This window comes from Talpa occidentalis, unplaced genomic scaffold, assembly GCF_014898055.3.
Source record: "Talpa occidentalis isolate TD23 unplaced genomic scaffold, MPIMG_talOcc4v2.1 talOcc4.11, whole genome shotgun sequence".
Lineage (NCBI taxonomy): Eukaryota > Metazoa > Chordata > Mammalia > Eulipotyphla > Talpidae > Talpa > Talpa occidentalis.
This window is the reverse complement of record NW_023601104.1, coordinates 35,334,690-35,361,638: the sequence shown is the minus strand read 5'-3', so window position 1 is coordinate 35,361,638 and position 26,949 is coordinate 35,334,690. Positions and strand designations below refer to the sequence as shown.

At 45.6% G+C, this 26,949-nt stretch overlaps 1 protein-coding gene across 3 annotated transcripts in view; it reads right to left on the bottom strand.

Moving 5' to 3' along the window:
• THSD4 (thrombospondin type 1 domain containing 4) overlaps nucleotides 1–26,949 on the bottom strand; it is a 594,279-nt gene that overhangs the window by 497,997 nt on the left and 69,333 nt on the right. For all 3 annotated transcript variants that reach the window (XM_054688541.1, XM_054688540.1, XM_054688544.1), the window contains exon 4: nucleotides 14,863–15,224. In XM_054688541.1, coding sequence (XP_054544516.1) covers nucleotides 14,863–15,224 — 362 coding nt within the window. The remainder of the gene's footprint in view (nucleotides 1–14,862; nucleotides 15,225–26,949) is intronic.

The following is a 26,949-nucleotide window of genomic DNA, read 5'->3' as shown; positions in this document are numbered from 1 at the left end:
AAGGATCACTCCTATTTCCCAAACACCCAGAGCTCTTGTACCTCCCAGACTCCTCCTGGAAACCTACCTGACTGACTACTGATTGGGTGGAGCTTCCAGGCCCAACATAAACATCAAGACTAGGGCCTCCCAGGTGGCGCAGCAGGTTGATCACAGCACTGTGAAGTGGTTGTCAGCAGCCTCTGCAGCACGGGTTCGATTCCCGGCGGGCCAGGAAGAGTCCCACATGTGAGTCAGACCTCTTCTATCTCTCCTGCTGCTCCCCTCAGCAATGTCTTTGGTCCATCTGCCTGTTCTGCTCCCCACTCTGTCTCTGGTGAATCCTCTCACCCTCCCGCACCTCTGGCCTGTACCCCAGTTCTTGTATAAATAAATAAATCTTAAAAAAAAAAAAAAGACTGGGGGCCTCCTCGGTGGCACAGCGGTTGAGCGCTGGGTTGCGAAGCTGCCCGCAGCCTCTGCAGCGCCAGTTCGACCCCCGGCTGCTCCCCGGCCACCGGAGGAGGGTCCCATATGGTGCGCAGACCTCTCCTGCCGCCCGCTGCTCCCCTCAGCAGTGTACTTCTGTCCTTCTGCCTGCTCTGCTCCCCACTCTGGCTCTGGTGAATTCTTTCACCCTCCCGCGCTTCTGACTGTACCCCATGCTTGTATAAATAAATAAATAAATGTTTAAAAAAAAAAGAAAAAAAAAGAAAAATCTTTAAAAAAAAAAAAAAAAAGACTGGCCTGGTGCACTCCCCCCATGGCAGCCCCACAGTCAGAGCCTTCCGGGGGGCAGTCTGCATACCCCTCTACCCCTCTACCCCTCTACCCTCTACCTTACGAACGTTATTTAGTAAAAGGCCCGACTCCCTCACAAATTTGCTAGTTTTCTGGGTGAGTCTTGTCAGTTTCTTATTCCTGCTGCATAATCACAGAGACCAGTTGCCATCTGAGGCTACTAGGAATGTTAGCTGAAATGACACATGTCAGACGCCACAGTTTAACTGCTCAGCATTTCTTTTTTTTTTTTTTTAAATTTTCTAGAGGCATGTCTTATTTATTTATTTATTTATTTATTATTTGTTTGTTTGTTTGGTTTATACAAGCACTGGTTACAGTCAGAAGCGCGGGAGGGTGAGAGAATTCACCAGAGCCAGAGCAGGGAGCAGAGCAGGCAGAAGGACCGAAGTACACTGCTGAGGGGAGCAGCGGGCGGCAGGAGAGGTCTGCTCGCCATGTGGGACCCTCCTCTGGTGGCCGGGGAGCAGCCGGGGATCGAACCGGCTGCAGAGGCTGCAGGCAGCTTCGCAACCCAGCGCTCAACCGCTGCGCCACTGGGGAGGCCCTGCTCAGCATTTCTAATCAATGAGTCAATAAACACTATCACTTTGGGTCTATTAGTAGAAACAAAAGACTCCGAGTTCCAATAAACAAGTCAAGGCAGCCGCACATATCTGAGTGGGAAGCAAGGAAACTGGTGAAATTGAGTCAGTAGCCACTGACCATCTAGGGAGCCCTGAGTGCTGAACACCAGGGAAGAGGGGAGGGAGCGGCAGCTGAAGACCAGAAGGGCATTCACCAGGCGCCACAGGATCCCAGGCAAACCAGATGGAAGGGAGTCTGCATCCTAAAACTGGAAAGAGAGCTCCATGTTCCTAAAACTCAGCCTGTCCCATTGTGATTGCTAGCCAGGGGGAGAAAGGATAGCATGTGCTAAGTTCAAAGACGCTGGGAGCAAATGGTTTAGGTTGAGTGCGTCCGCCTTCTTAGAAGTTCAGAAGACAGAAACTCTTGCCAGGCCTGTTCCAGGCAATAAATTATCTAATGTCTACAGAAGATAAGAGGCAAAACTCTGACCATTAAAGTTAAGATGATGAAAACAAAAGCTTTCCTGGTTGCCTACCATGTAGCATACGTTGTCACTTACATTAGCTGTCTTGACCAGAGCGGCTGCTGCTCCTTTGAAAATATTTAAGGTCTGGGTACAAAGACCAGCATGAGAATCAGCTGATAGGTTTGCTCTGTACTTCAGGGAAGGATCCTAAAGGCTCACAAATGGGGGAGGGGAGAAAAGCAGAAGGGAGGGACACAGGGAGAAGGGTCAGATTTGTTCTAATAAGCCAGAAAGAAAAGAGGCCTTTCATAAATGTATTCGGGTGCATCACAGGCTCAAAAGGTAAGCTACCTAGCAGAAAAAAACAAAAAGTGGTTTTGAGTGACTCTGTAAAGCCTTTTTTGATCTTAAAAAGCCTGTTTTGCCTCAGGCACTCAAGCCTCAAGAAGAACCTATCCTCAGAGACCTACAAGTTGGCCTGCCAAAAAGTGACTGCCCCGCTCCACCTTGCCCCACCTCCCCACACACACTTTCATATCTCCCAAAATAAAAGGAAGCAGCAACCTTCAGAACACACCCAGTGCTTAGATTTTGAATCCATACGTTGTTATCAGGCTGCTGCTTCTTGTCTAGAGGACTGTTTGAAAATCAGCCAGTGTCCCCAAGAACAAATCAGCTCAGTATTCCCTGGTGCTGCTGCACATCTGAGTGCTCTTAGGTTTCTGAAACATCTCCATGAGCTTCATTCATTGTGGGCCTGGTGGGGTGAAATATGGACAAGGGAGTGCTCATTCCAGGAAACCAATTTCAAACCAACAGAAAACAACAGTGTCCAGTGGCTGTAGGGATGCAGGTCACAGTTGAGCAGGTCATTCGCTGCACAAGGACACCTGGGTGCTGAAATCCAGTGGGTCTCAGGGGGAGATGAGCCAGAGGAAGAGGTATCTTTTTTTTTTTTATTTCCACAAAGGCAAAGAATGAGTGAGTGGAGGTCCACCAGAGAGGCATTTCCAGTTAAGGCTGAGTCAACATTAATTTGTTCAGAGCAAAGTAGACGATGACCCCATCCTACTTTGTAATGGGCAGGGTACCCCTGAAGCTGAGTAGGGTAAGAGGTCAGGTGGGACCAAGGTGGTAACATGGGAGGCTAGAAAGAGTCCAGGTATTCCCTCCAACAGGGAATTCCCTCCACAGTGAATCACCTGTGCTATCATGGACAAGTCACCCCACATCTCTTATCAACAGCAGTAAAAATCATGAATGTAAAGCACAGGATTTGTTTTTTTTTTTTTTTTTTTTTAAATTTTATTGTTATATTCCCCATACAATTGCAGCCCCCCCATTCTGACCCCAATCCCTCCCCTCCCGCCCCCGCCCCCAAAAAATGTCTCTGGTTCATAGTTTTTTGTTGATTTTGATTTTCACTTTCTTATAGTTATTCATTTTCCTGGTCCCTTATTTAAGTTTTCTAAATTCCTGCTATGAGTGAGACCATCCGGTATTTTTCTTTTTCTTTTTGGCTTATTTCGCTGAGCATGATCCCTTCCAGCGCCATCCATGTTGCTGCAAATTGCATGTGTTTATCTTTTTTGAATGCTGAGTAATATTCCATGGTGTATATGTACCACATCTTCTTGATCCAGTCATCTATTTTTGGGCATTTGGGTTGTTTCCAAAGCTTAGCTATTGTAAACAGTAAAGCACAGGATTTGACCCTTGTGAATTCTCTGTAAATGGTGGTTATCTTTTTTTTTTTTTTAAAGATTTATTTATTTATTTATACAAGCACTGGGTACAGTCAGAAGCGCGGGAGGGTGAGAGAATTCACCAGAGAGAGAGCGGGGAGCAGAACAGGCAGACTGATAAAATACACTGCTGAGGGGAGCAGTGGGCACGGCAGGAGAGGTCTGTCGTGCCATGCGGGACCCTCGCCGGGGCCAGGGATTGAACTGGTGCTGCAGAGGCTGCTGGCAGCTTCGCAGCTCAGCGCTCAACCACTGCACCACCAGGGGAGCCCCAATGGTGGTTATCTTGATAGCTACACTGTCCCAAAAGCGAGAGACCTGGAGCTTCCAACCTTGTCACCTGAGGATCACGGCAGAGGCAGGCGGCCAACATGGGTCGGGTGGTGCAGAGCCGGCTTTGCAGGAAAGAACAGTAAATGTATTCATTTCTCCAGCATAATAGAGAGGAGGCCTCTTGGGAGTCAAACCTGTTGCTGGTGTGGGTTGTAATCTGAACCTGAGCGGGCCTCCAGGACTACAGGGGTTTAGGGGAAACCAAATGAGATTACCAGCGGAGCACAGGGTCTGGCCAGGACAGGTGCTAAGCAAATGTGAGGGAATAACCCCTCTCCCCCGGGGACTCTCAAACAGTGCCCCTGCCTTAGAGCCTGATCTCTGACAGGTTGAAGCTAGTTGAAGAACTATTTTTTGTAAGTTCTGCTGAATTCATTAATACAACAGCAATAATGAATATAATGCAACTTACATTTCTTGAGCAGCTTTTATGTAAAAGGCCCACGGAGAAAGCACTGGTAATTCTTTCCCACTCTGGATGTCTCTCCCACTCTGAACTTTTATACCACTTTCTATGCACCCACTTCCCATATATATTATTTCATTTTTCCTTTATTATAAATATGAAATATACCAAGTCTCGTCATCTTGTCTGAAGAATGAGGCAGAGTTTTCTCTATGCGTTGGAGGAAATCATTTAGGTGCAAGTCTGTCACTCTTAGTCAATTGAAAGAATTTTTTTTCAGAAGGATTTTACTCCATCCCCCAAGATATTCAACACCATGTGTTTAAGTAAATACATTCAGTACTCAGCAACAATTTCTTGAACACTTGCCAATGTCATCACTCCTACTTCATACACAGGGAAACTGAGTCTAAAAGGCATTAAACTACTTATGCAAGCTCATAATTCTGTGTGAATGGCTATTATGCTAATATTAATAATATACTGAATGAATGAATGGTAAGCTCCTGAGGAACTTAAACATCTGCAGTATAGTACAACTTAAAAATACCAAATGCCATTCATAGAGGATTACAGGGACAGACAGTCTGCAATGAGAATTTACTGGAAAACAGGGAGAGAAATACTGCTTCCCTCCAAATCCAGAAAGGGTTTTCAGCCCACAATGAACTGTTTTCCAATCACTGAGGAAAGGGAAATCTTAGCTAATACTGAATCTACCTGGCCCACAGGGAACAAAATGTTTCTATATGAAAAAGGATTCATGAGGGTATAAGGAAAATACTGTGGGCTTAGAAGTCAAACACAAAGAGGAGAAGGAAGGTCCTAGAAGCCAGGCCTGATTTTGACCTGGCATGATTGAGGGACATTAGGGGAAGGAGTCAGTGGGTAAGAAGGGAGAATAACTCAGCAGTCAAGAACAGGGTTTGGGAGGCAGACTGGTTCAAATTCTTGTTCTGCAACCTACCAATCCTGGGATCTCAGGCTGGTCACTTCATCTCTCGAAGTGTGGAGTTATTTTCAGGTAAATAAGGGATGCTACTGGTACTCGATGAGTGAGGGACCTTTGAGCTTTAGCTTAGAGCCTTACACACGAGGTGTCTTGTGTTACTATAACAAATCACCACAAACGAGGTGGTTTAAAACAACCGAAATGTATTCTCTCATAGTTCTGGAGGCCAGAAGTTCCAAATCAGCCTCAATGGGAAGAAATTGAGTTATTGGCAGGGCTGGGCTGCCTATGGAGACTCTAAAGGAGAATTTCCTTGCCTCTTCTAACTCTTAGTCTGCTGGCGTTCCTTGGCTTGTGGCCCTATCATTACAATCTTCAAGGTCAGTACCTCCAAGACTCTTTCTTCTGTCTTCACATTACCTTCCATTCTGTGTCTTAGTATATCAACTCTCCCTCTGCATGGCTCTTACAATGACACTCACGACTGCATTTAGGGCCTACTTGTATAATATAGAATAATCTCCCCATTATAAGATCCTTAACATATCTGTAAAGTCTCTTTTTCCAAATAACTTAGAATCTTCAGGTTTTAAGGACTAAGACCTGATATTTGTGGGAGGCCATTCTTCACCCGACTGTGCACAGCAAATCCTCAGTAAACATCAGTTAGGATGTTGTTGTTGTTACTATTAAAAGAAATGAATCAAGAGAAAGGGCCATCTAGGAAAGGGCCTATGGGCAGATAAGAAAGTGGGGACTTAAGAAGCTCTGGAGGGGCTGTGAACACTTTACATGAGAATGGACAGGGAGGACGCAGTAGGACTGCATCATACAGTGCAGGTAAATTACCTAGAGCCACATTATAGACCCAGAGTGACAACAGCAGAAAGAGTGAGGACACTGAGATCAGGCAACCCTCCACCCAAATCCTACTCTGCCCCTTGTAGGAACGGGACACTGGGATTTTATCTCAGTTCAATGGTCTTATGGTAAAAATGGCCGGTTGAGGCTCAAATAACACATGTACATGATGTGGCACATAAAAATGGCTGTCGTCAGTGTGACTGAGTCGGTAATGTGTGCAGGGAGGATGAGCAAAGGAAATGACAGAAACCCACGTATTCAGGAAACGTGTCCCCTCCCATCCTCACATGAAGGCATCCCAGGCTAGCACCAGGCGTGCAGCCAAGGAGAAGCCTGGGGGGGTCCCAGATGAAGAGTTGAAAGCCCCTTCTGGGACACACATATTCTCAGACTTTTTCCACAGCCCATCCTATCTTTCTTCTGGAACCCGGAGTTATGAACGACTTGGAAGGGATTCAATACAGCATTCTTATGGCAAATGTGATCTTTGTTCTGATAACTAATGAAATACTTCTGACGCTTAATGAAATGCCACAAAAAATGAACAAGGGCTCTTTGGAGCCTTGTCTGGGATCAGAGTACCTCAAGCTTAAAATCTGACTCCAATCTTTCCTAACCTGCAGGCAGATATGTACATACCAGCCGGCCCAGCTCCGTTACAAACTCTCTCATTGAAAAAGGCTAAGGTTTCCGATTGAGACACCAAAGCATATTAAGACACCGTTTATCAGGTTAGCATCAACAGGTAACTTTCTTGTCAAACAGTGCGGGGACTAAGTGGAAATCCTGGTTCAGAAGGTAAAGAAACAAAACTTTCCTTGGAGGAGGAAACAAAACTCACCAAAAGCTCTCAGCATGCATTTCCAGCAGCTGGACCTGCTTTCTCTCCTCACTGCCCTGCCTGGGGAGGCTTCGAGAAAAGTACAGGTGAGACCAAAGACTTCCCTTCTCCTTGCCCTGCGGTTTCTGCCCCCCACCCCCACCCCCATATGTAACAAGGCTTTTAAGGTATGGACCGAGGGGCCGGAAAACAGCATGCAGCTTTGAGAAGTTTAATTAACAGCAATTTTTTTCATCCAGCATCACAAAGGGGCCCATTTAGCTCCAGGGGCCCCTTTCCAGGACAGAAATAACGTATTACTCCACAATTATTAATGATGAAATGCAAATAGTCTCCAAGAAAGTGGGTGGAAAAGGAGGAGCTGAAAAAAACAAATGAGTCCTACTCACAGCCTAGGACAGTTCCCTGGGGAGGCAGAAAATGGAAGGTAAAGTCTGTGATCTGGGCCTGACCCTGTCTGTCCTGTTTCAAAGTGAATGAACCTTTTAAACACACATACACACACACACACACACACACTCACACACACATACTCCAACATTACAGAAAGTATCCAAAGATAATGAAATTATTAAGTCATGTTGTCTTGAACAATGTCTTATGTTTTCGCAAGGACTTTTAAAGCTGTCACCTCGTGGTCCTTTGTGGTAGACAAAGGACATAAAATTACCTATATTTTATAAATAGATTAAGTGACACTGAAGGTCATCCAGTCAGCAAGTGGGGGCACCGAGGCAAGAAGCGAAGTCCAGGGCAAGGCTTTCTCCAAGGGAAGAACTCCCTATGCTTCCAATACGTGTTTGAAGACATGTCTGAGAGCTGTGTGTTCCCATGATTACAGATGGGGGGATAGGGTGGGGACATTGAGATCGGCAGTGGAGTCTTAATCTACAGTTGACTTTAATGATTGGGATAAGGCCCCTTGATTTCACAAATGTATAAACTAAGACCCAGAGAAATGAGGTGACTTGCCCGGGATCAAAGCACTGGTGAGAGTTGGGAAGTAGCCCCTGGACTGTGGACTTGGAATACAGTCTTTTTTCTGCACCAACTGCCTCAGGCATCTTTATCTGTAACTTCATCACCTTGCTGTCCTTGGGGAGTACACATGCCTGACAAAGAGCTGAGGGCAGGGCGGGGAGTGCAAGGCTTTCTCTTGTTCATCATTCTGGACACAGTACTTCAAACCTTCCTGCAGACAACAACCAGACATGGGAGAAGTGGCTGGTGGTTCCTGCTAGCACAGAAATTGTCCTATTACTTGCATATCCTTAAGAAGCCCAGAATGCAAGCCCCACAGTCATGCCTCCCTCAATGGCGAGGATGCAGTCTGAGAAATGCACCTTTAAGTGATTTCACTGTTGTGCAAGCATCATGCAGTGTAATTACACAGCCCAGGGCAGCGGTGTGCCACACACCTAGGCGAGACAGCAGAGCCTGTGGTGGCCACTGTCAGATCAGTGACCAAACCCATCAAGTGATGCATGACTGCAGCTGATGCTGCCCACACCCCAACGTGTCTACATCCTAATCCCCAGAACCTGGGAATGCTCCCTTATGTGGCCAAGGGTCCTTGTAGGTGTGATTAAATGAAGGATCCTGAGATGCAGGCTTATCCCTAGCTGTCCGAGTGGGGCCTTAGAAGAAGCATGGGAGTTAGTGTAGGAGATAAGATGACAAGATGACAGAAGCAAGAGATTAGGTTGGAGTGATGGGGAAAGGACGCTGAGACAGGGAGCGCAGGTGGCCTCTAGAATTTGGAAATGGGAAGGAAACAAATTCTCCCCTGAAGCCGCCAGCAGGAATGCAGGTTGGCCAACACCTTGATTTAGATTTCTGACTGCCAGGCTGTAAAAGATAATTTTGTGCTATTTAAGCCACTAAAATGGCTTAAATGGGGAGGAAATGCACCTATTAAAAAACTAGAAGAACAAGCTAACCCTGGCTTCTTGGGATTTACAGAGATAGGGGGAGGGGAGAAGGTTAGGACTGGTGTAGTCACACATTTGAAAATCACAAGGAGAGATCTAGACTGATCATATATCATCTTGCTTTAAAACAGAAGAGAGCTGGTCATCATGATTACAGGGATTATCTTCCTCAACAAATTTCCAGTTGGTCTCCCTAGGACTGCTTGATCTCCCTCCCTGGAAAGGAGCCCTGACCTTCCTAGTCTCACCTGGACACCCTCATCACAGGCCTTGCTCCTGTCCCCTCAGACCTTTTATGGCTTCCAAAACATGACAGGCTCCTCCGTGTTTCCAGGTGTCCACCCCTCGCAATTTGCTTTCTGGGGAATGACCTCTTCACTGCGGGCGCTGCTAAAACTCTTTTTCGTCAAAGGGCAGCTCACTCATCACTTCCTTTGACTTCCCCGGTCCTCTCTCTTCCCCCTTCACTTTTGCATTCCTCTTAGGAGACAGAACCCTGGGCACTTGGTCTTGTAAATATCAGTTTGCTCATCTTCCCCTACCCCACCCTGCGCAAACCTGGTCCAGCCAGATTTCCAACACAATGCTAACTGTATTTGTCCAGAAGAGCCTGTGAAACCCACCTTCTACAACCTTTTCTTACAGATATGACACTCTCCACAGTGGTGATTTTCATGTCCCAGGCGCCTTACAAGTGCCTCCAGTAGAGGAAAGTTCTCGAGTTGCTATACCTGCTGGGGAAGGGGGAAGTGTTCCCTATCTTGAAAATCTCCACTTAAGGCCATCCTGCACCTCATTCCCTAGATTCCAGCTGACTCACATGTGTGACCATCAGGATAACTGGTGGGTGCAGGCGAGTGTAAGGAAGCGCGCCCTGAAGAAGTCCTGGCTGGTGGCAGGCTCTTTTTTTTTTCACCACTAGAGTGGTAAGTCTATCTGAATTCACCCTTAAAAGCGCTGACACTGTTCTCACATCTGGTTTGTGGAAGCTGAGTTATCCTGGCAAGGAGACAATTAGAACAGGTTTCCAGATGGTTATGGACTTGGATGCTGGGCAGCAGGGCTCTCTCTGGCTACCCTTTTTACTGGACATTTTGGGAATGGGAAGACATCCATTTGGTTTGGTTAATAAAAGTGAACTGCTGCACAAACAGGGGCTCCTTCCACCTTCTTCCAGTCCGCAGGTACCCATTTCCAGAAACTGAGGGGGAAGATTCTCCTCTTGATGATCATCTTCAGTTTCACAGGTATAAGTTGCTGCATGCACCACAGGAGTCACTACATGCTCGTGAGTGTGTGCACACTCACTCACTCTCTCTCTCCGCAACCCCCCCCCCCCACTCCCACCACCACCACCACAAGACACAGCCTTGGGCATGGAGTGAGGGAGAACTTGCTGGAATGCTTTTATGGAGTCTGTTGGCCAAGACCTATAGGCTGACCTCCACCCACCCTCAGTCCACACAGGCCATGGCTACCCAGGCTGCCAAGTCCTAACTAATTCCCAGGGGAAGACAGGCCACATCAAGAAAGGGCAAGTTGTGCAGCCCCAAACCCTGCCTTCCTGGACTACATTCCTGGCTCCCTGGCTCCCAGGTGGCTCTAGTTCTCCACCCAATTGTCCAGATCCAGAGTTCAAGCTGGAACTGTAACACACTAACACCCAGCCTTTAAGCCCATAGTGGGAGTTACAGGTACAATTGATTAAGCACCCATAGGGAAACAAGCAATAGAAACATATTATTTCATTTAATCACCCAATAATCCCATGAGATGAGAATTATTATTACTCTCATTTGAAAGCAGAACCCTAAGACTCAAGAGAAGTTAAGTAACTTTCCTAAGCTCAGGATCTTTGGGAAAGTGCCAACAAATGCTGCCATTATTTCTAAGGCTTTTTTTTTTTTTAATTTTTTAAAAAAGATTTATTTATTTATTTATTTATACAAGCGCTGGGTACAGTCAGAAGCACAGGAGGGTGAGAGAATTCACCAGAGCCAGAGTGGGGAGAAGAACAGGCAGACTGACAAAATACACTGCTGAGGGGAACAGTGGGCATGGCAGGAGAGGTCTGTCACGCCATATGGGACCCTCGCCGGCGGCCGGGGAGGCCGGGGATCGAACCGGCGCTGCAGAGGCTGCAGGCAGCTTCACAGCCTAACGCTCAATTGCTGCGCCACCAGGAAGGCCCTATTTCTAAGGCTTTTCAAAGTATGACTTGCTGTGTATGTGTATGTTCTAATGAGACAAAGGTCTGCTAGGAAAGCAAGTGGACTCAAGAAATTCCCAGGTAAATTCTAGCTAAGTAAATTCTATTTATTCATCAAGGTTGGGTTCAAATTCTGCTCCGTGAGCCTTTGCCAAATGATCCATCCCACAAATGATCCATCCCCGGCCTTCTTAAATGCTGGGCATATCTTTACTCTCTTCCAGCATGCTCAATGTTTCATAGTTTTGCCACTCATCTACCACCCCACATCAGGCTCCCAAGGAGAGGGATTGTGGCTTCTAGTGTTTTTGATTCCTCCCCACCCCCCACCAGTGCCTAGAACTAGATGCAAAGAAGATTCCCTGAATAAAAGAGCTTAGCACTGATGCAGTTTATTGTAAGCCTTGGCTTCCAAATCCCATTCACCTTTCTAGACGTGGCTCAAATTGTCCAACCTCTAAGCATCTTTTCTGACCACACCTGCTGGAAGTCAGCAGCCTGGCTTTCAAAAACACCCCTTTCCATGAATAGAACCTTAACATTAGACTCTACCAGACCTACTTTGAATTCTGTTTCTGTTGTTTCTGAAGTGGGTGCTTTTGAAGAAGTCTCTTCATCCCTCTGAGTTTCAGCTTTCTCATCTATAAAATGTGAATTAATCTATCTGCCTCACAGGGTGTGTGAGCTATTGATGTCGTGATGTATAACAGACATGCCCCTCAATCTGCTCTAGCCTCTCAGTCACTGTCACTGCCATGACTCTTTCATCATATTGCCTTGTAAGGATGGCATTTCCATGCATGCCCTTCCTAACCTCCTACAGAAGTGGTTCTCAGAGCCTGGAGGACATCAGAATTATATAAAATGAAGATACCTAGGAGACAATCTCAGTGCCCATGCCAGATGAACAGATAAGGAAGATGCAGCATCCACACACACTGGAATACACACAAGCTGTGTTGTTGCCATTTGCAACAGAATGTAAGCACCTAGAGGATATTGAGCTTAATGAAATCAGTCAGATGGAGAAAGACAAACACCGTATGATTTTACTTCCATGTGGTAGAGAAACCAAACAAAAGGATGAACTAAATAAAACAAAAAAAAACTTTTAGCCTATAAGGACAAATTAGTGGTTACCAGAAAGGAAAGTGGGGTGAGGCAATCAGGTAACAGGGATCAACTGTGTGGTGATGGATGGAATTTGACTTTTATGGGTCGACTTTATGTAGTATATACACAAAGTGATTTTTAATGATTCACACCTGCCACTTGCAAGTTATACTGCAATGTTACATCAATAAAAATCTAAATAAATAAATAAATAGATAAAAGATAGAAAAGTAGTAAAATAAAGCTACCGAGACCTCACCACACCCTTACAAAACAGAATGCTGGTTAGACAGGAGGATAGTGGGAGGTGGTAGCTCTACTTCTAACAAGCCTCCTGCCCCACTGCCAGTGATTCATATGTGTGATCTCAAATTCAGAAAGTTTGTTTAGATGAGATTCGATTCCCAAATTCCTATCCATGGAACCTTGAGGTTCCAAACAGGTACTTCTAAACCGAGGCTCCCCAACCTTGATATCCTGGAATTATATAAAGTGTGAACACAACCCCTTGAGATTCTAATGTTGGTTTGAGATGTGACTAGATTGTCAAGATTCCTAAAAAGATGGGCAGAGAAGTCTAAAGGTCTGCCAAGCTTCCCAACCAGTGCTCCATTAGAAGGAAACCTCAGGTCTGTATAATGATGCCTCTGAGGCTTTAACCAGAGCAGCTCAGCGTTTGCCTGAGTAATGAACTGAGACTCCATCTAAGCCTGGTTTAGTACAAAGGATTCTAATGCTTAAAATAAAAACAAAAAACAGTAAGTGTGCCAACATCTGCTCTAGCCTCTCAGTAAAAGCCTTGAGATCCCACCACCTGGTTCTTATTCACCTTTGTATCTCCCCCAGGGCCTTACAACATAGTAGATGCTTAATAAATATTTATTGGAAGGTTGGATGGTTTTGTTATATTTGTTATCTGGCTCTAATTAAGTTTTCAGTTGCTTTGCATAACAACCCAAAAGTTTCTTAAACATTGAAGCCCTCACAGCCTTTGCCTCAATCTTGAAGCAGAGAGTAGAGCAGACAGCCATCCGGAGAATACACTGACATTTCTTCTGGGGTCATGTATACTATGCAAGATCCTAATGACTGACAAATATAAGCAAATGTGATTTTTGTCGGCCAGGAAGAGCATGACATTTGTCGGCAGCACAGGCCTCCCAGGCTAATATTTGGATTGTTTCATCTGCAACTGTCAAATTACAAGAGCATGACAAAAAGTTGTAGGAACTTCATAGTAAACAGTAACTGGCCTCTTGTCAATAAATTAGAAGGAAAAAGAAAATCCCTGCTGCCAAAACAAATGGGCCAGAATGCCTGCAGCTCAGACCTGGGGCCAACAAGGGCCTGTTCCCTGGGCAGCTCTTCTAGGTTCTTAACCACTGAGACTGGAAGAGAAATCCTTGGGTGCTCCAGGGGACTGGAAGTCGCAACACCTGGAGCAACTAGAGTCAAATCTTGGTTTTTCCAGAGCTCTAGGACTCTAGGCAGAACTTTAACCTCTAAGGGCCCCAGAGTCCTCTTTGAATATCTATTTCATCAGGTCCTTCAAGTCATGATAGACAGGGTTCTAATTCTAACTCTTCACACACCCTAGCTGTATGATCTTGGGAAAGTTACTTCTCTGGGCCACTGTTTCTTCAGATCTAAAATGGGGGTGCTATTAGCATCACAGGGTTGTCCATGTAAAGTGGCAAACAGTCCCTGGTATAGAAGAGGCACCCAATAAAGCTTAGCTATTATATATCTGCAATCCTGACCCTAGAGCTCTGAAAATCAAGATTTCATCTTTCCTTTTCAAGTTTGTCAGTCTGGTATGAAAATCACTGAGTAACAAACCTAAACTTAATAAACACAAAGCTATTTATGGTCTTTCATGCTACTTGATGAGAACATTCATATCTTTTGCTGAAGAAAAAGTAACGTGCTTGATTACGGAACACATCCCCATATCAATGAAGAAATGCCATTAATAGGTGCAACATGCCTTGAATTACCATTCTAAAATCTGAATAGTTCTGCATTCTAAAATGCTTTGGTCATAAGCATTTCAGGTGAGGGGACTAACGTTATAGGTTTGTGTTTGGGATGAAAGTAGATAACATACCTTAAGCCCTTTCTAGAAAAGTTCATAGAGTGCTGACACTTGCAGCCTGGGAGCAACTAAGACTCCAAACGTTCAACTGGTCCAGAGATTGGAAACTTCTAACCAGTCCTTGGATTAGAAGACTCCTTATCTCGCCAGTCCTCAGGGCAGAGCCTCCCGGGCACAGTCTGAGCCAGGGATCTCCCTTTCGCCCTGCCCAGAGGAGCACTGGCACCCAGGTCTGCCTCCCATCGCGTCCTCTTCCCACAGGATCTTCCTCCCATCGCGCACTCCTCCACAGGATCTCCCTAAGGTGGACGCTTAAGGGCTTTCTTAGAATCAATTTCACTTTGCAGCCTATCCAGAACCTTGGCGTAGGGAAGGCATGGCCTCCATGCTCTAACTGGCTGCAAAGCAAATCTGAAGATGAAAGGAAACAGGTGGAGCCAAGAATTCCCCAGGCAGCAGACTCCATGCACCACTCCCACCGCTCCGGTGCGCAGTGGCGGGCAGAGACAAAGCAGGACCCTGAGCGCGCGGGCGGGCGGGGCCGGGAGGGCGCCTACCTTCTCTCCGCCGTGGGTTCGCGGCCCCGGGCAGGCGGGTGCCTGCTGCCCCGCAGGAGCGGGCCCTGGCGGCTGGCGTTGAAGCTGACGGGGGCGCGCGGTTCGTCGCGGCTGCGGTGCAGGGGCACCGAGGTGCGCACCGCCGACACCACGTGGCCCGCGAAGGCGCGCGCCGGGGCTCCCGGCCGCCGCCCCCCGCGCGCGCGGTATGAGCCGGGCAGGCAGGGCCGCGTTTGCTCCATCACGCCGCCGCTGCAGCTGCGCGAGCAGGCGGACCAGGGGCCCCAGGAGCCCCACACGCCCGGGGCGCCACCGCCGCTGTCCTCCGGGGCGCTGTCAGCCGTGGTCATCCGCTGCGGGACCTGCGGAGACAGAGCAGGTTAGGGGACTCGAACCCTCGCTCCCGCATGGCCCTCAGAGGCATTGGCTGACCTGAAGAGCTGATCCGTTACACACAAATAAACGCAGGGCCCGTTTTAAAATCTGAACAAAACGATATAGTTCAGTCTGGGCTAGGTTTGTCTTTTTATCAATATTCATAAATGTATCTGGTTTTTTATCGGAAGAAGGGACACACAATGGCAAGTATGCCTAAGGTCCACGAAAGTCATTTACCATTCTGGTTCGGGTGCCTGACCTTGGACAGCTCCCATGGTGCCCCGGAAAGGCCCTGTGCCCCTGGCCTCCTCCAGGAAAGGCCCTGCTCTGGAGCCAAGTGCCCAGGGTCAGCCACCACTTCCAGCAGTGTGAAGGGGAAGTTTCAGAACCTCTCAGCCTCAACTGGCTGCTACAGAAGGATGGAACCTCCCTCCCTCATAGGGCTGTAAGAACATTAAAATCAGGTCATCCATGTGCATAGCACTAAATATATGATTGTAGCTTTAGCGATTTTTTCCTGCTTCCACGGTGAATCAGAAGAGGTGAACAATGTCAGAAAATTCTAAAGTTCTTGCCAGAGGGTGATTCTATACTCTTGTTCAACTAACTGGTCATTTCACAGAAACCTACTATGCAGGTACCCGGCTCAGAGTAGGTGGCACACTGTGTTCCTCAGTGTGCAGACTGCACTGAGTACCAGCTGTTCACCAGCACTCAGCTAGGTCCCCAGGGTGGGAAGGACAGCATCCCAAGTCCACACAAATGGGCTGAACCTAGCAGAAGAGAAGTACACGATGCAGCGAGTACAAGACTGGGGGCTGCTCCTTGGGCACAGGCAACCCTGGCTGGGTGGGTGCAGCATGGGGTGAGGAGTTGCCAGAGTTGGGGGAATAGCTGTAATTATTCGGATAGAAAACACTGGTAATTTCTAGCCTCACGGCAGCCCTGGCTACCACCATTCTCACCTGACTGACAGGAAACTGAGATGTGTGCCCCGCCTCACTGCAGCAGTGTCTGAACTCAGGTCTGCCCACCTCCCCATATCTGCACGCTCTGGAACTCCCCACTCTCTAGCCAGCAGACAGCTATTCTTGACCCTCTGAATCTTCCTGGAATGTTCATCCTAATCCGTGACACACTGTACAGTATACCTTTCCTTCCGTGTGGGTTTTTCAATGAATCTTGGGCTTACACCTGAAGTGAAAAAATGTCCCCAGATTACCTGGGTTTTTGACATTTGTTTGGCCCAAGAACTCAAAGATCTTTCACAGGAGGGCTCTTCCTCTGTCTCTACAGTCCCCTTGAGCAGTGAGACAGTCAGGAATTATCTTCCCTTTTTTGTGGAACAAACCTAGGAAGGTTGAATGCATTCACACTGCATGGAAGTGAGAGGTGGAGCTAAGATTACCTCAGAGGGTAGCTGTGAAGACTTGATGAGGAAACCCACCTAATGTGCCTTCTATAAAGGCTCAGTCAGTGTTAGCCACTGTGAGAGCCAGCCCTGTGGTCACTACAAGGGAGTCTCAGCTCTGAGGTAGAGAGTCCTTGCTGCCAGGTACTCAGTCACTCTGATGCCATGGGGCTTAGATCAGGGGCCACCCTCCTGCAACTCCATCACAGTGTAGAGTGGTCTCTGGATGACGGTTACAGTTTGTTGGACTTCTGAGAGTTCAAGGAGTAACCCTAGCAGGTGAGGAAGACAGCTGAGGCAACCCAAGGAGCAAATAAGCAACAACCTGGAGAACTTAGCCCAGAGGTGAGTCAGACAGCTAGTCTATACAAGCGGTGTTCAGACAGCCAAGGCGAGAGATCAGAGGCCACACAGGATAAAGTCATTGGGAGACAGAGGTCAGCAAGGGCCAGAACGACGTGAGGAGGAATTTTCTGGGTGACTGTTGGGAGCCATGAGAGGAGCAGCAGGGTGGGGCTCGCAAATACACTCAGTCCATTGCTACTAAATTGGGGACCCAAGAAAGAAAGTTCTGTGCCTGCTTATAACATAGAACAAAACACAAAAAACAAGCTTTCGTTCTTTCTTCTTCTCCCTTACATGTCCTGATTTGTTACTATCAAACTGATGGTGGACTCAATGGAGGTGTTTGTAAATAATTACCTACTCAAGACACAGTCTGCATATGTAAAATAATACCTAAAGCGCGTGTAGTGGGTTGAATAGTGGCTCACCCAAAAAGATATGTGCATGCCCAAATGCCCAGAACTAGTGACTGTGACCCTATTTGGAAAAACATTCTTTGCAGATGTCATTAAGGATCTTGAGATGCATTCACCCTGGGTTTTCCAATGACAAATGTCCTTATAAGACACAGAATAGAGAACAGAGACACGGCAGAGAAGACCACATGGCCACTGAGGCAGAGAGAGGAGTGATCACATACAAGGGGGATGCTGGGGGCCATCACATCTTGAAAGAAGCAAGGAAGAAGTCTTTCCTTGGAAGGGGTGTGGTCCTGGTGACACCTTGACTTTAAACTTCTGGCCTTCAGAATTGTGAGGGAATACACATCTCTGTTGTTTTAAGCCACCAAGTGTGTGTGGTCATTTGTTACCACAGTCCTAGAGCCAATACAGCGTATTAGGACTTCTGGGACCAGGAAGGAAAGTGGGCTGGCACTTGCCAGTCCCCTTTGTCTGGCACTGCCCAAAATGCACAGGGGAGTAAGGACAGACTCTCTGCATGGGCTCTGTGGCATAGGGACTCTGGCTTTGCACGGCCCTTCAGCCATCGTGGGAGGCTGGTGTTATTTCATCCCTTTAACAGGGAGGAAAACTGAGGCCCCAAGAGACTGCATGACTTCCCACAGGCTTGTGAGGGTCACAGACAGGGGGAAAACTGAATCCTGCAGACTCCCACTCTAGGGTTGGTCCCCTCTGCCCCCCACAGCATGTTGCCTCCCTGCCTATGCTATGGGTAGAAAATAGAAATGTAAAATGAGTAGAAATAAATCCACTTTGATAGTTCTAGTAGAAGGATAATTAGGATAAATAAACAAAGGCAGAAGCATGTTTCTGACACATTTGGGGGTTTCAGTTACTAACTACGTCCTGATTTCTCATTAACATAGATAACAAAGGCACTCTCTATAATATTTGAATTAGACACGCAGCTATACTAAAAATCTACTTCCTAAAACTAATCCCACCCTTAATTTAGTTTCCTATTGCCAATTGGGCAGGATCCCTGGGGGAAGAAAACATGAAACCACATTCCAACATATTCTATTCATAAGAATTCTCTAATTTATAGTTGAATTATGGTGAGTGACTTGAAATTCCATCTCAGTCCCCATGGTAGGAACCTAACCACATTCTCCAAGATTGTGTACTAATAGTGCCTAGCCAGAAACAAAGAGAAAAAATAAAGACAGAGAATCAAAAAGGTAGGAAGGGGAAGAAAAACAGAGAAAGAGAAAGGAAGAAAAAAGACAAGCCAGAGAAAAATGAAAGAAGGAGGGCTTTGGATGTTAGCCTTCTAGCTAAATCAACCTTCCAATCTTCCTCCACCCCTTCCCAAAGTTCCTAAAGAGCCCCCTCCCTGCTTGTTCTCTGACAGTCAAGAAGTTTTCTGTGTGACAGAATGGAAAAACTGAAGTGTTCTGAGACATACATAGACATATTCCTAAAATTAGCACTAACGAATGAGACCACTGTTAGTCAGTGACCAAGAGCAAAACCAAAAAATAAATCATGGTAGGAAACAAAAACAAACAAATAAAGGAAATACAGAGTCTGTAACGTACACACGCTGCCTCTTCCCCAACACACACCTGCCATATAAACACAAAGGCAGAAAACCGAGGCATTGCTACCTTACACCTAAACTGCTTGTCTTCCTCACATGTAAGAGTTCTAGCAAAATAAGAAAAAGACAAACAACGCAAAAGAAATAAGGATGAAGGGCATGAACAGGGAGTGTGTAGTTGATAAAAAGGCATGTGGTTGTCTCAATATTCCTAGTTGAAGCCTAACTCCCAATATGCTGATGTTTGGATATGGGGCCTTTAGGAGTTAATCAGTTTTAGATGAGGTCACGGGAGTGGGACCCTGTGATGGGATTAGTATCTTTAGAAGAAGGAAACACAGGACCAGAGCTCTCTCTATTGAAGACACAGAGAAACCAGCCATCTGCAAGCCAGAAAGAGAGTCATCCCCAAGGAATCAAATCTGATCTTGAACTTCCCAGCCTCCATGCCTGTGACAGATAAATTGCTGTTGTTTAGCCACCCAGTCTGTAGTATTTTGTTACAGCAGCCCAAGATGGCCAATACATCAGGAAAAAACATATGCAATATATGAAAACTGTTCAACATCACATGTAATAAAAAATGCAAAATAAAACAAGCAGAATGCCATGTTATATCCATTAGAATGGTAAAGATTATAAAGGTTGATAATACTGCTATGGCAAGAATGTTCACTGCTATTGGGACTAAACTGGAGTAACTTCTTTGGAACTATCAAAATTTTAAATGCACATATCTTGTAGCCCTGCTTACCTACTTTCACCCTATAGATATATCTAAACTAGTTCATAAAGTTGTATATATAAAGGCCTTCATTGCATCATTTTTTGTAAGAACAAAATCAAAAAAACATCTAGAAATAACCTAAGTGTCCAGCAATCAGAGCTTGGTTAAACAAAACCTAATTTGTCCAAACAGTGGAATAAAATTTGTTAGAATGAGGTAGAATTATATGTTAAAGTAGATGTTCTCCATAACATATTAATTAATAAAGAAAAAAAACTCAAGAAGTAGAACAATACTGAGAGAATAAACCCATTTTCAGGTATTTTTAAACATTTGGTTGAAAAAAGCAATTGCTAATTCTTGACCATCTCTGATATACAAAGATGCAATTTCATATGATTCAACCCAATATGAGAAGTTCTCTAACCCTGGCAATGATAAGAGCCCAACTAGAAAATCTTTCTATGCCAAATCAGGTAGCATGCAAAAAAGCACCCACCACCTTCTTATAACTGGCTTATTGTCCCACTAGCCATTCCCATCCTTGAGTCACATCAACAGCTGGGAGCAGCTGGCAGGCCAGAAGATGCTTAACAAATGACATTAATAACACCATTGCTTATTTATGATAGAATATGAATCAAGAAAGTGCTGCCTTATATTAGTCTATCTACAAAACAGCCACATGAAAATACTATTATTAGCCTCACTTTACAGATGAAAATATGAAATTTAAAGAGGGTGAGTCATAGACTTAGCGAAATCCATGATAGCTCATGCACACAGGACACCTCCTTTGAGATTTCTCGTGGTATCTGGAGTGACCTTGGGCGGTTAAATTCTCCAGTGTTCACAGATGAACTGAAGGTCACTAATCTTTCAGCAATTGTATTTAAATGACCTCATACCCATAGACTGATAGGTCTTAAAAAAAAGTTAGGATAAAGTTATTTAAATAATCAGAAAAACTAAGCAAACATGAACCCAAGAGATCTTCCATTATGGACAGCATAGCTTCATCTGGAAGGAGTGGATGATGGTTCATAGTGAATGACTTCTGCTTTCTAGAGAAAAGGTAAGGGGAGAGGCAGAATGGAGAATTTCAAAATGAAGGGGCAATTCAGGAGAGTAAAAATACCCCTTAACTGCCTGAACTCTTTTTCCACACAAGCCCAATGAATCACAAGACTCATTTCAAGGATTTTTATTTCCATTTTGCAGATGTGGTCACTGAGATACAAACTGCACTGGTAGATGAAGCATGAGCTTCAGAAATACATGTAAGAGACAAAATAATCGAACAGGACTGTGTTGTTGGGTAGATGAACTGAAATAACGAAATAAAGCATCGAACACACTACCAGTCACTCAGTGGGGCCTCCATTCTGTCACTTCATCAGGAGAACTTCATCACCAATCCTGTTTTTCAGTGTATCAGAGGCAGATCCAACACTTGCAACCAATCAATCTCTGCCCATTCCACTGGAGAGTTTAGAGAATGGGGCAGGGGAGTGTAGGGGTGAGATAACAGAATTAAGAGAGAAGCTTCTTCAAAGTACACATACCCAGTCATGCCGCTTCCCACAGAGATGACAAGGTCTTGCCCGAGATGAGGCTATGTCAATGGAGACATATATTTGGGATAAAATCCTCAAGACTTTCTAAAATTCCCTTCCTCATTTAAGAAAGAATGTCTGATACTATGATGCCTTCCTAATAGTCACTCTGGGGCATGATCCAGGGAGCCAGAAGAAAGGAAGGCATTTGGGAAAGCAGAAGATTGAGGGTCATCAAGCCCCTATTTAACTCAACTCAGGTCATGCAAAATAAGAGGCTTCAGCAGAACTAGGGGAGAATTGAAATCCCCCAGAGTCTGGGTTTGGAGCTGGGTGCTGTAACTAACAACACTTAGGGATTAGTTGGATGGGCGTTTGTGTAAATGTCTATCAGTGGAAAGAGGTGTATGTCTGGCATCATTCCCCTTTCCCTCCTTCCTTTATTTTTTTTTTTTTTTTTTTTTTTTATAGAGGCATGTTTTTATTTATTTATTTATTATATTTGTTTGTTTTGTTTATACATGCACTGGGTACAGTCAGAAGCGCGGGAGGGTGAGAGAATTCACCAGAGCCAGAGCGGGGAGCAGAGCAGGCAGAAGGGCTGAAGTACACTGCTGAGGGGAGCAGCGGGTGGCAGGAGAGGTCTGCGCACCATGTGGGATCCTCCTCCGGTGGCCGGGGAGCAGCCGGGGATCGAACCGGCGCCGCAGAGGCCGCGGGCAGCTTCGCAACCCAGCGCTCAACCGCTGCGCCACCGGGGAGGCCCCTCCCTCCTTCCTTTAGGAAATCACCCCTGCACACTGGATAAAATATGGCAGGAAGGTATTCAGGGGCCCTGCTAGCTGGAGCCATGGTAAGCAAAGTGGGTCAATTGGACAATCCCCTCCCTGGAATTTGAATCTCCAGTAAAGTGACCAAGAGACCAAAAAATGACTTAGATTCTTCATGGCAGGGGCTGCTACCTTGACTCGGCTGTTTATACTCTCAGACCCTTCCCATTGTTCTATGCTTCATCAAGGCCCACCTGCCTCCTAGAATAGTGCCAAAAAAATTCAACATTGCTTATGCTAGTCTCTGTTGCTAGCTAGTCTCTGTTGATATCCAAATAATTATAAATATACTAAGACACATATAAAACATAGACATCAAGGTAATGTGCAATAGGCCAGGTCTGCCTTTGGTACAGGACTTGGAGGAAAGAAAGCATCCCTGGGATGTCCAAAGTGGTCAGGACTGGCAGAAAACTTGGGATTTAGGAGGTGCAGGGTTGGCGGATTCTGATGGAGACAGTAGTTGACCACAATCAGCGTAACTGCGTCTCCATGAAACCAGATGGGCTGAGTGAATGGGAGGTTCCCAGAGACAGACAGTAGGTGAGCTAAGAGAAGAGAAGGAGAAACAGAGTGATTATGTGTTTTATTTCCTCATAATCATTTTTAAGGGGATGAACATGTACGACTAAAATAGGAGAACAATCAAATAAATTAGGACTTAGTGACTGAATGAAATATCACCATCATGAACAGAGCAATATGGAAATAGTTTTGTAATGCAGTATTAAGTTAAAAATGCCAATACAAACCTGTAACTATACCATGATTATAATAATGTAAAGATTGTGTAGGCATCTGAACAGCGCCTGGAAGGAGACATGGAAAAATGAAAACATACGATCTGTTACTGAAGCTGGACCCAGAATAAGTTTTCTGGTAATTTTAAAGAAGTTCAGTCACGGTTACAATATTGCTTGCCCAATAAATAAAAATAAGTAGATTAAATGGGGAAAGATTCAGAACAGATTGTGGGAGGTGGGAGACACAGAGGAAACCAAGAGTTGGTGGTAGTCCCTGTCACAGAAAGCCCCGGGAATTTTTCATCGCCACCAGGAAAAATCCATAACTAGGAACAGCTCTAAATGTTTTCGATGTATTTGGTTTCAGTACTAATGTGAAATCATGTAAGTTTTCACTGGCTTCTAATTTTCTTTCTACAAAATTAAATCCACCATCTGTTCTTCATAGAAAAGGAGTCACATGCAAAGTCTGAAATTTTAAAGTCTTATTCTAGAGGAGACTGGAAAATGTAGATTTGGTTTTAGCCACATAACCAAGTCAACACCCTAAAGTAAACATTACAAAAATACACCTTGGAGTTTGAGCCCAGAGCTCAAAGTTTTGGAAAGCCAAGAGCAAATGAAAGCAGGAAGTTTACAGGGGCAGCTCAGAGAGGACGTTTGTTACCTGAGACCCTGTGCAGGAACCTGGAGGCAGGACAACTTGATAAAGAAGATCTAGACTCAATGCAGACCTAAATGAAGGGCTCCATGATGGTTTTCTCCAAGACACAAATTTAATCTTACATCTTAATCAATTATCTTGACTCTGACACAACATACCGCCAAGGCCTTCAATCTTACCTTTGCAATGGCAAAAATGGATGTCAGAGCCTCACAAATATGAAAGAGGCTCATCCTTGACATTGCATCAGAATCCCTGACATGGAAATTTATTTATAAATGAACTCCATAATTGCTTTTCAGGAACAGTTTAAGGATTCATTCACATAAAACCACAGCAAAGGAGAAAGAGTGAATGTCGGTTACGGGAGAGACAGAGAAATGTGAAGGGAGAAAGACTAAGCTCTAGCGAAAAATTACTGACCACAGCCACTCAAAAGCTAGCCAGGTGTGAGTTTGTAGGTTGCCCTGCAAATTCCAGACCTATCTGCCAGATCCTAAGCTCTCTCTCAATTCCTGTAACTTCCCAGTTAGCAAGTCTTTTTTTTTTTTTTTAAGATTTACTTTATTTATTTATACAAGCACTGGGTACAGTCAGAAGCACGGGAGGGTGAGAGAATTCACCAGAGCCAGAGCGGGGAACAGAACAGGCAGACTTGAGGAAATACACTGCTGAGGGGAGCAGCAGGCGCAGCAGGAGAGGTCTGTACTCCATGTGGGACCCTCGCAGGCGGCCAGGGATCGAACTGGCGCTGCAGAGGCTGCGGGTAGGTTCGCAGCCCAGCGCTCAACCGCTGCGCCGCCAGGGGAGGCCCCCAGGTAGCAAGTCTTTAGGATAAATGATCTCAGATATATCAAGCTCTACCATCGTCTTGCATGTATGTGGTATTGAGTATATACTTGGACCCAGGCCCCAGAGCACAGCGTACATACCTGTGCTTCCCACTCCTAGCCCACAAGGCACCTGCAACACAACTTTACATCTGTACTACCTCAGAATGCAGACCCCTGGTTCCTAAACCTAGTGAATAAGAACCTTGGGAGTGGGCCCCAAGAATATGCATTTTAAACAAACTTCTCAGTGGTTTGACATTCATTGGCCACTGCATACCTCTAGGTGAGACTCAACTGAGCTTACCCTGCAGGCTTTGGACCTCTACCACACATGGCTACTCCTCATACCAAAATGCTCTAGTCACACATCTTATTACCCTCAGATTCTGTTCTTTATGGTCTTCTCCTTCTACTTCTGCCATTCAAGTGGAGGCTAACTTAGAGTTTATCATCTGAGATAAGAAAACATTCGAAACAATACTTGCCTAAGCTAGGATCCATGCTGAGCAGACTCCATTTGAAATACACTTTTAATAAAAGAAGTATAGCAGTGACAGGGATTGTAGACAGATGAAATACGAGGAAAAGAGAGACTTTTGGGAAGCTGTGCTTGTTCCCATGTTCCAATCCCAAACCTGCCGCTGCTCACTTTGTGATCTGGGGCAATGTGCGGGTCTGGACCTCAGTTCATATTAATAAAGCAAGCGGGTTGAACTTGATGAGAGATATGGTCTCTTCCAGGGCTAACAGGCTCTGATTTTTCCTGGAAGAGCACTTGCATTCTTTGCCATGTATTGATTTGCTTCAAATACCACAAGAGAGAGAGGCAGTCCCACAGGTTGTGCCCAGGGCTGCTGACTACCAGCAAAGAGCAGGCTTAAACCTTAAAGATCTTCCCTAAATCAGCACAAAGGAAGCCCAGCTGCATTTCCACAATATTCAAAGGCAGGACCCAGCCAAAAAAAGAACGATGGAATGAGGTAAATATTTGGAATGTGATCTACATAATCGGAAACACTCCCCTTTCTGAAATGGACCTGACTGTTTCATCACCAGCCACATGGAAATCTTACTTGGTTATAACTAGAAAATAATACAGAGCATGTGCCTGGGTACCGATCCACCCTGTGTTGCTGTGCAGTTACTCAGGAAACAGAAACGGATGTCTGAGTGTGCAATGCCTGGGTGTGTTCTTCTGTTCGGTGGTTAGTCCATTTGACCTCACGCTCTCAATAGCAATTGCCTATCTGCAACCCAAGCCAAACAAGACAGTCAAAATAAAGGGGAATTCACGCATTAGAGTGCCGGTTTCTGGATCCAGAGGTTGACTTGGGGAAAAGCAACCTCCAGCAGAGAAATTCCACCAGAGCTGCCTGGTGATTTGACTATCTGCATCTGGGTGCTCTCCAGAAAGCAGGATCAGTAGGCTCCTGCAAGACAAGCAATGCAAAAACATTTCCCTTGAACTTGGCAGCATCCAGCACTGAGCAGAGAAGGGGCTCGAGAAATACTTTGCATAATGGAGGCAGAAAATGGATTGAGCTGGAATCCTACTTGGATTCCCTGTGTCAGTCTTTCCCTTGCTCACTCAGATCTCGCACAGCCACCAAAGAGATTTTCTTGAAATCTAGCCATACTGTATTACACCCTGGCTTACCAATGTTTCCTAAATAATCACTCATCCAAAAAATGAGATCCAAACTCCCTTTTGCTGTGACATCTGAAGTGTCTCATAATCTAAAAGATGACGCCTCACCCTCCCTTTCCAGATACAACCCTTTCTCTGCTCTCCCCCACTCCCTAATGCTTACTACTGCCCTGCCCTGCCTCCTGCCTTCACCCTGCTGTGCTCCCAGCTCCAGTGGTCTCTCCCTTCTTGTCTTCTCCTATTCCTACCAACTCCTACTCAGTGCCAAAGACCTTTCCAAGCCAGGTCGAATGGTCTCTCTGCCATGCTCCAGGCCATTATGCACATCCCTCTCCACCTGGTACTATAATTATCTGTGTGCACAATCGTCTCCCCAACAACACTGTGAACTCCCCAAGGCGGGGATTATGTCTTATTTATCTTAATGTTGCATCAACTCTCTTTAACAGCACTTCATAGAGTGTCTGTCACTTGGCAGACCCACAGGGAATATTTGATGCATGGATGAGCGGGTACATGGACAAATGAATGACTTGATGCCCAAGTCAATGGACTGCTTGGTTTCCTGTCCATTTTCTTGGTGAAATGTCAAACACCTCCTCTTCCTATACCAGCTCAAGCCGTGGCTGCTAAGCCACTTGGCTGGTGATCTATGATCCCTCCACTGTTTTCCATGCTCCATATGCCTAGGTGACAAGAGGTTGGCAACTCAAATGACAGTTTTCTTATCTCTTCAAAGAATGTGCTCTTTCTTGGCTGCCTCTGACTTGTCGAAACTTTCTCGGTGAGTCCAGAACATCACACTGTTTTGGTTTTCTTCCAAAACTTCTAGATATCTTCTCCTCTTTGGTCTACCTAGCTCTTCTATCTGCTGGCTGTGCTCTTCCATCTGTTCCTCAGGCTCTTGATATTCCAATCTTATACAAACCTTCTTATAGGGAAATACTG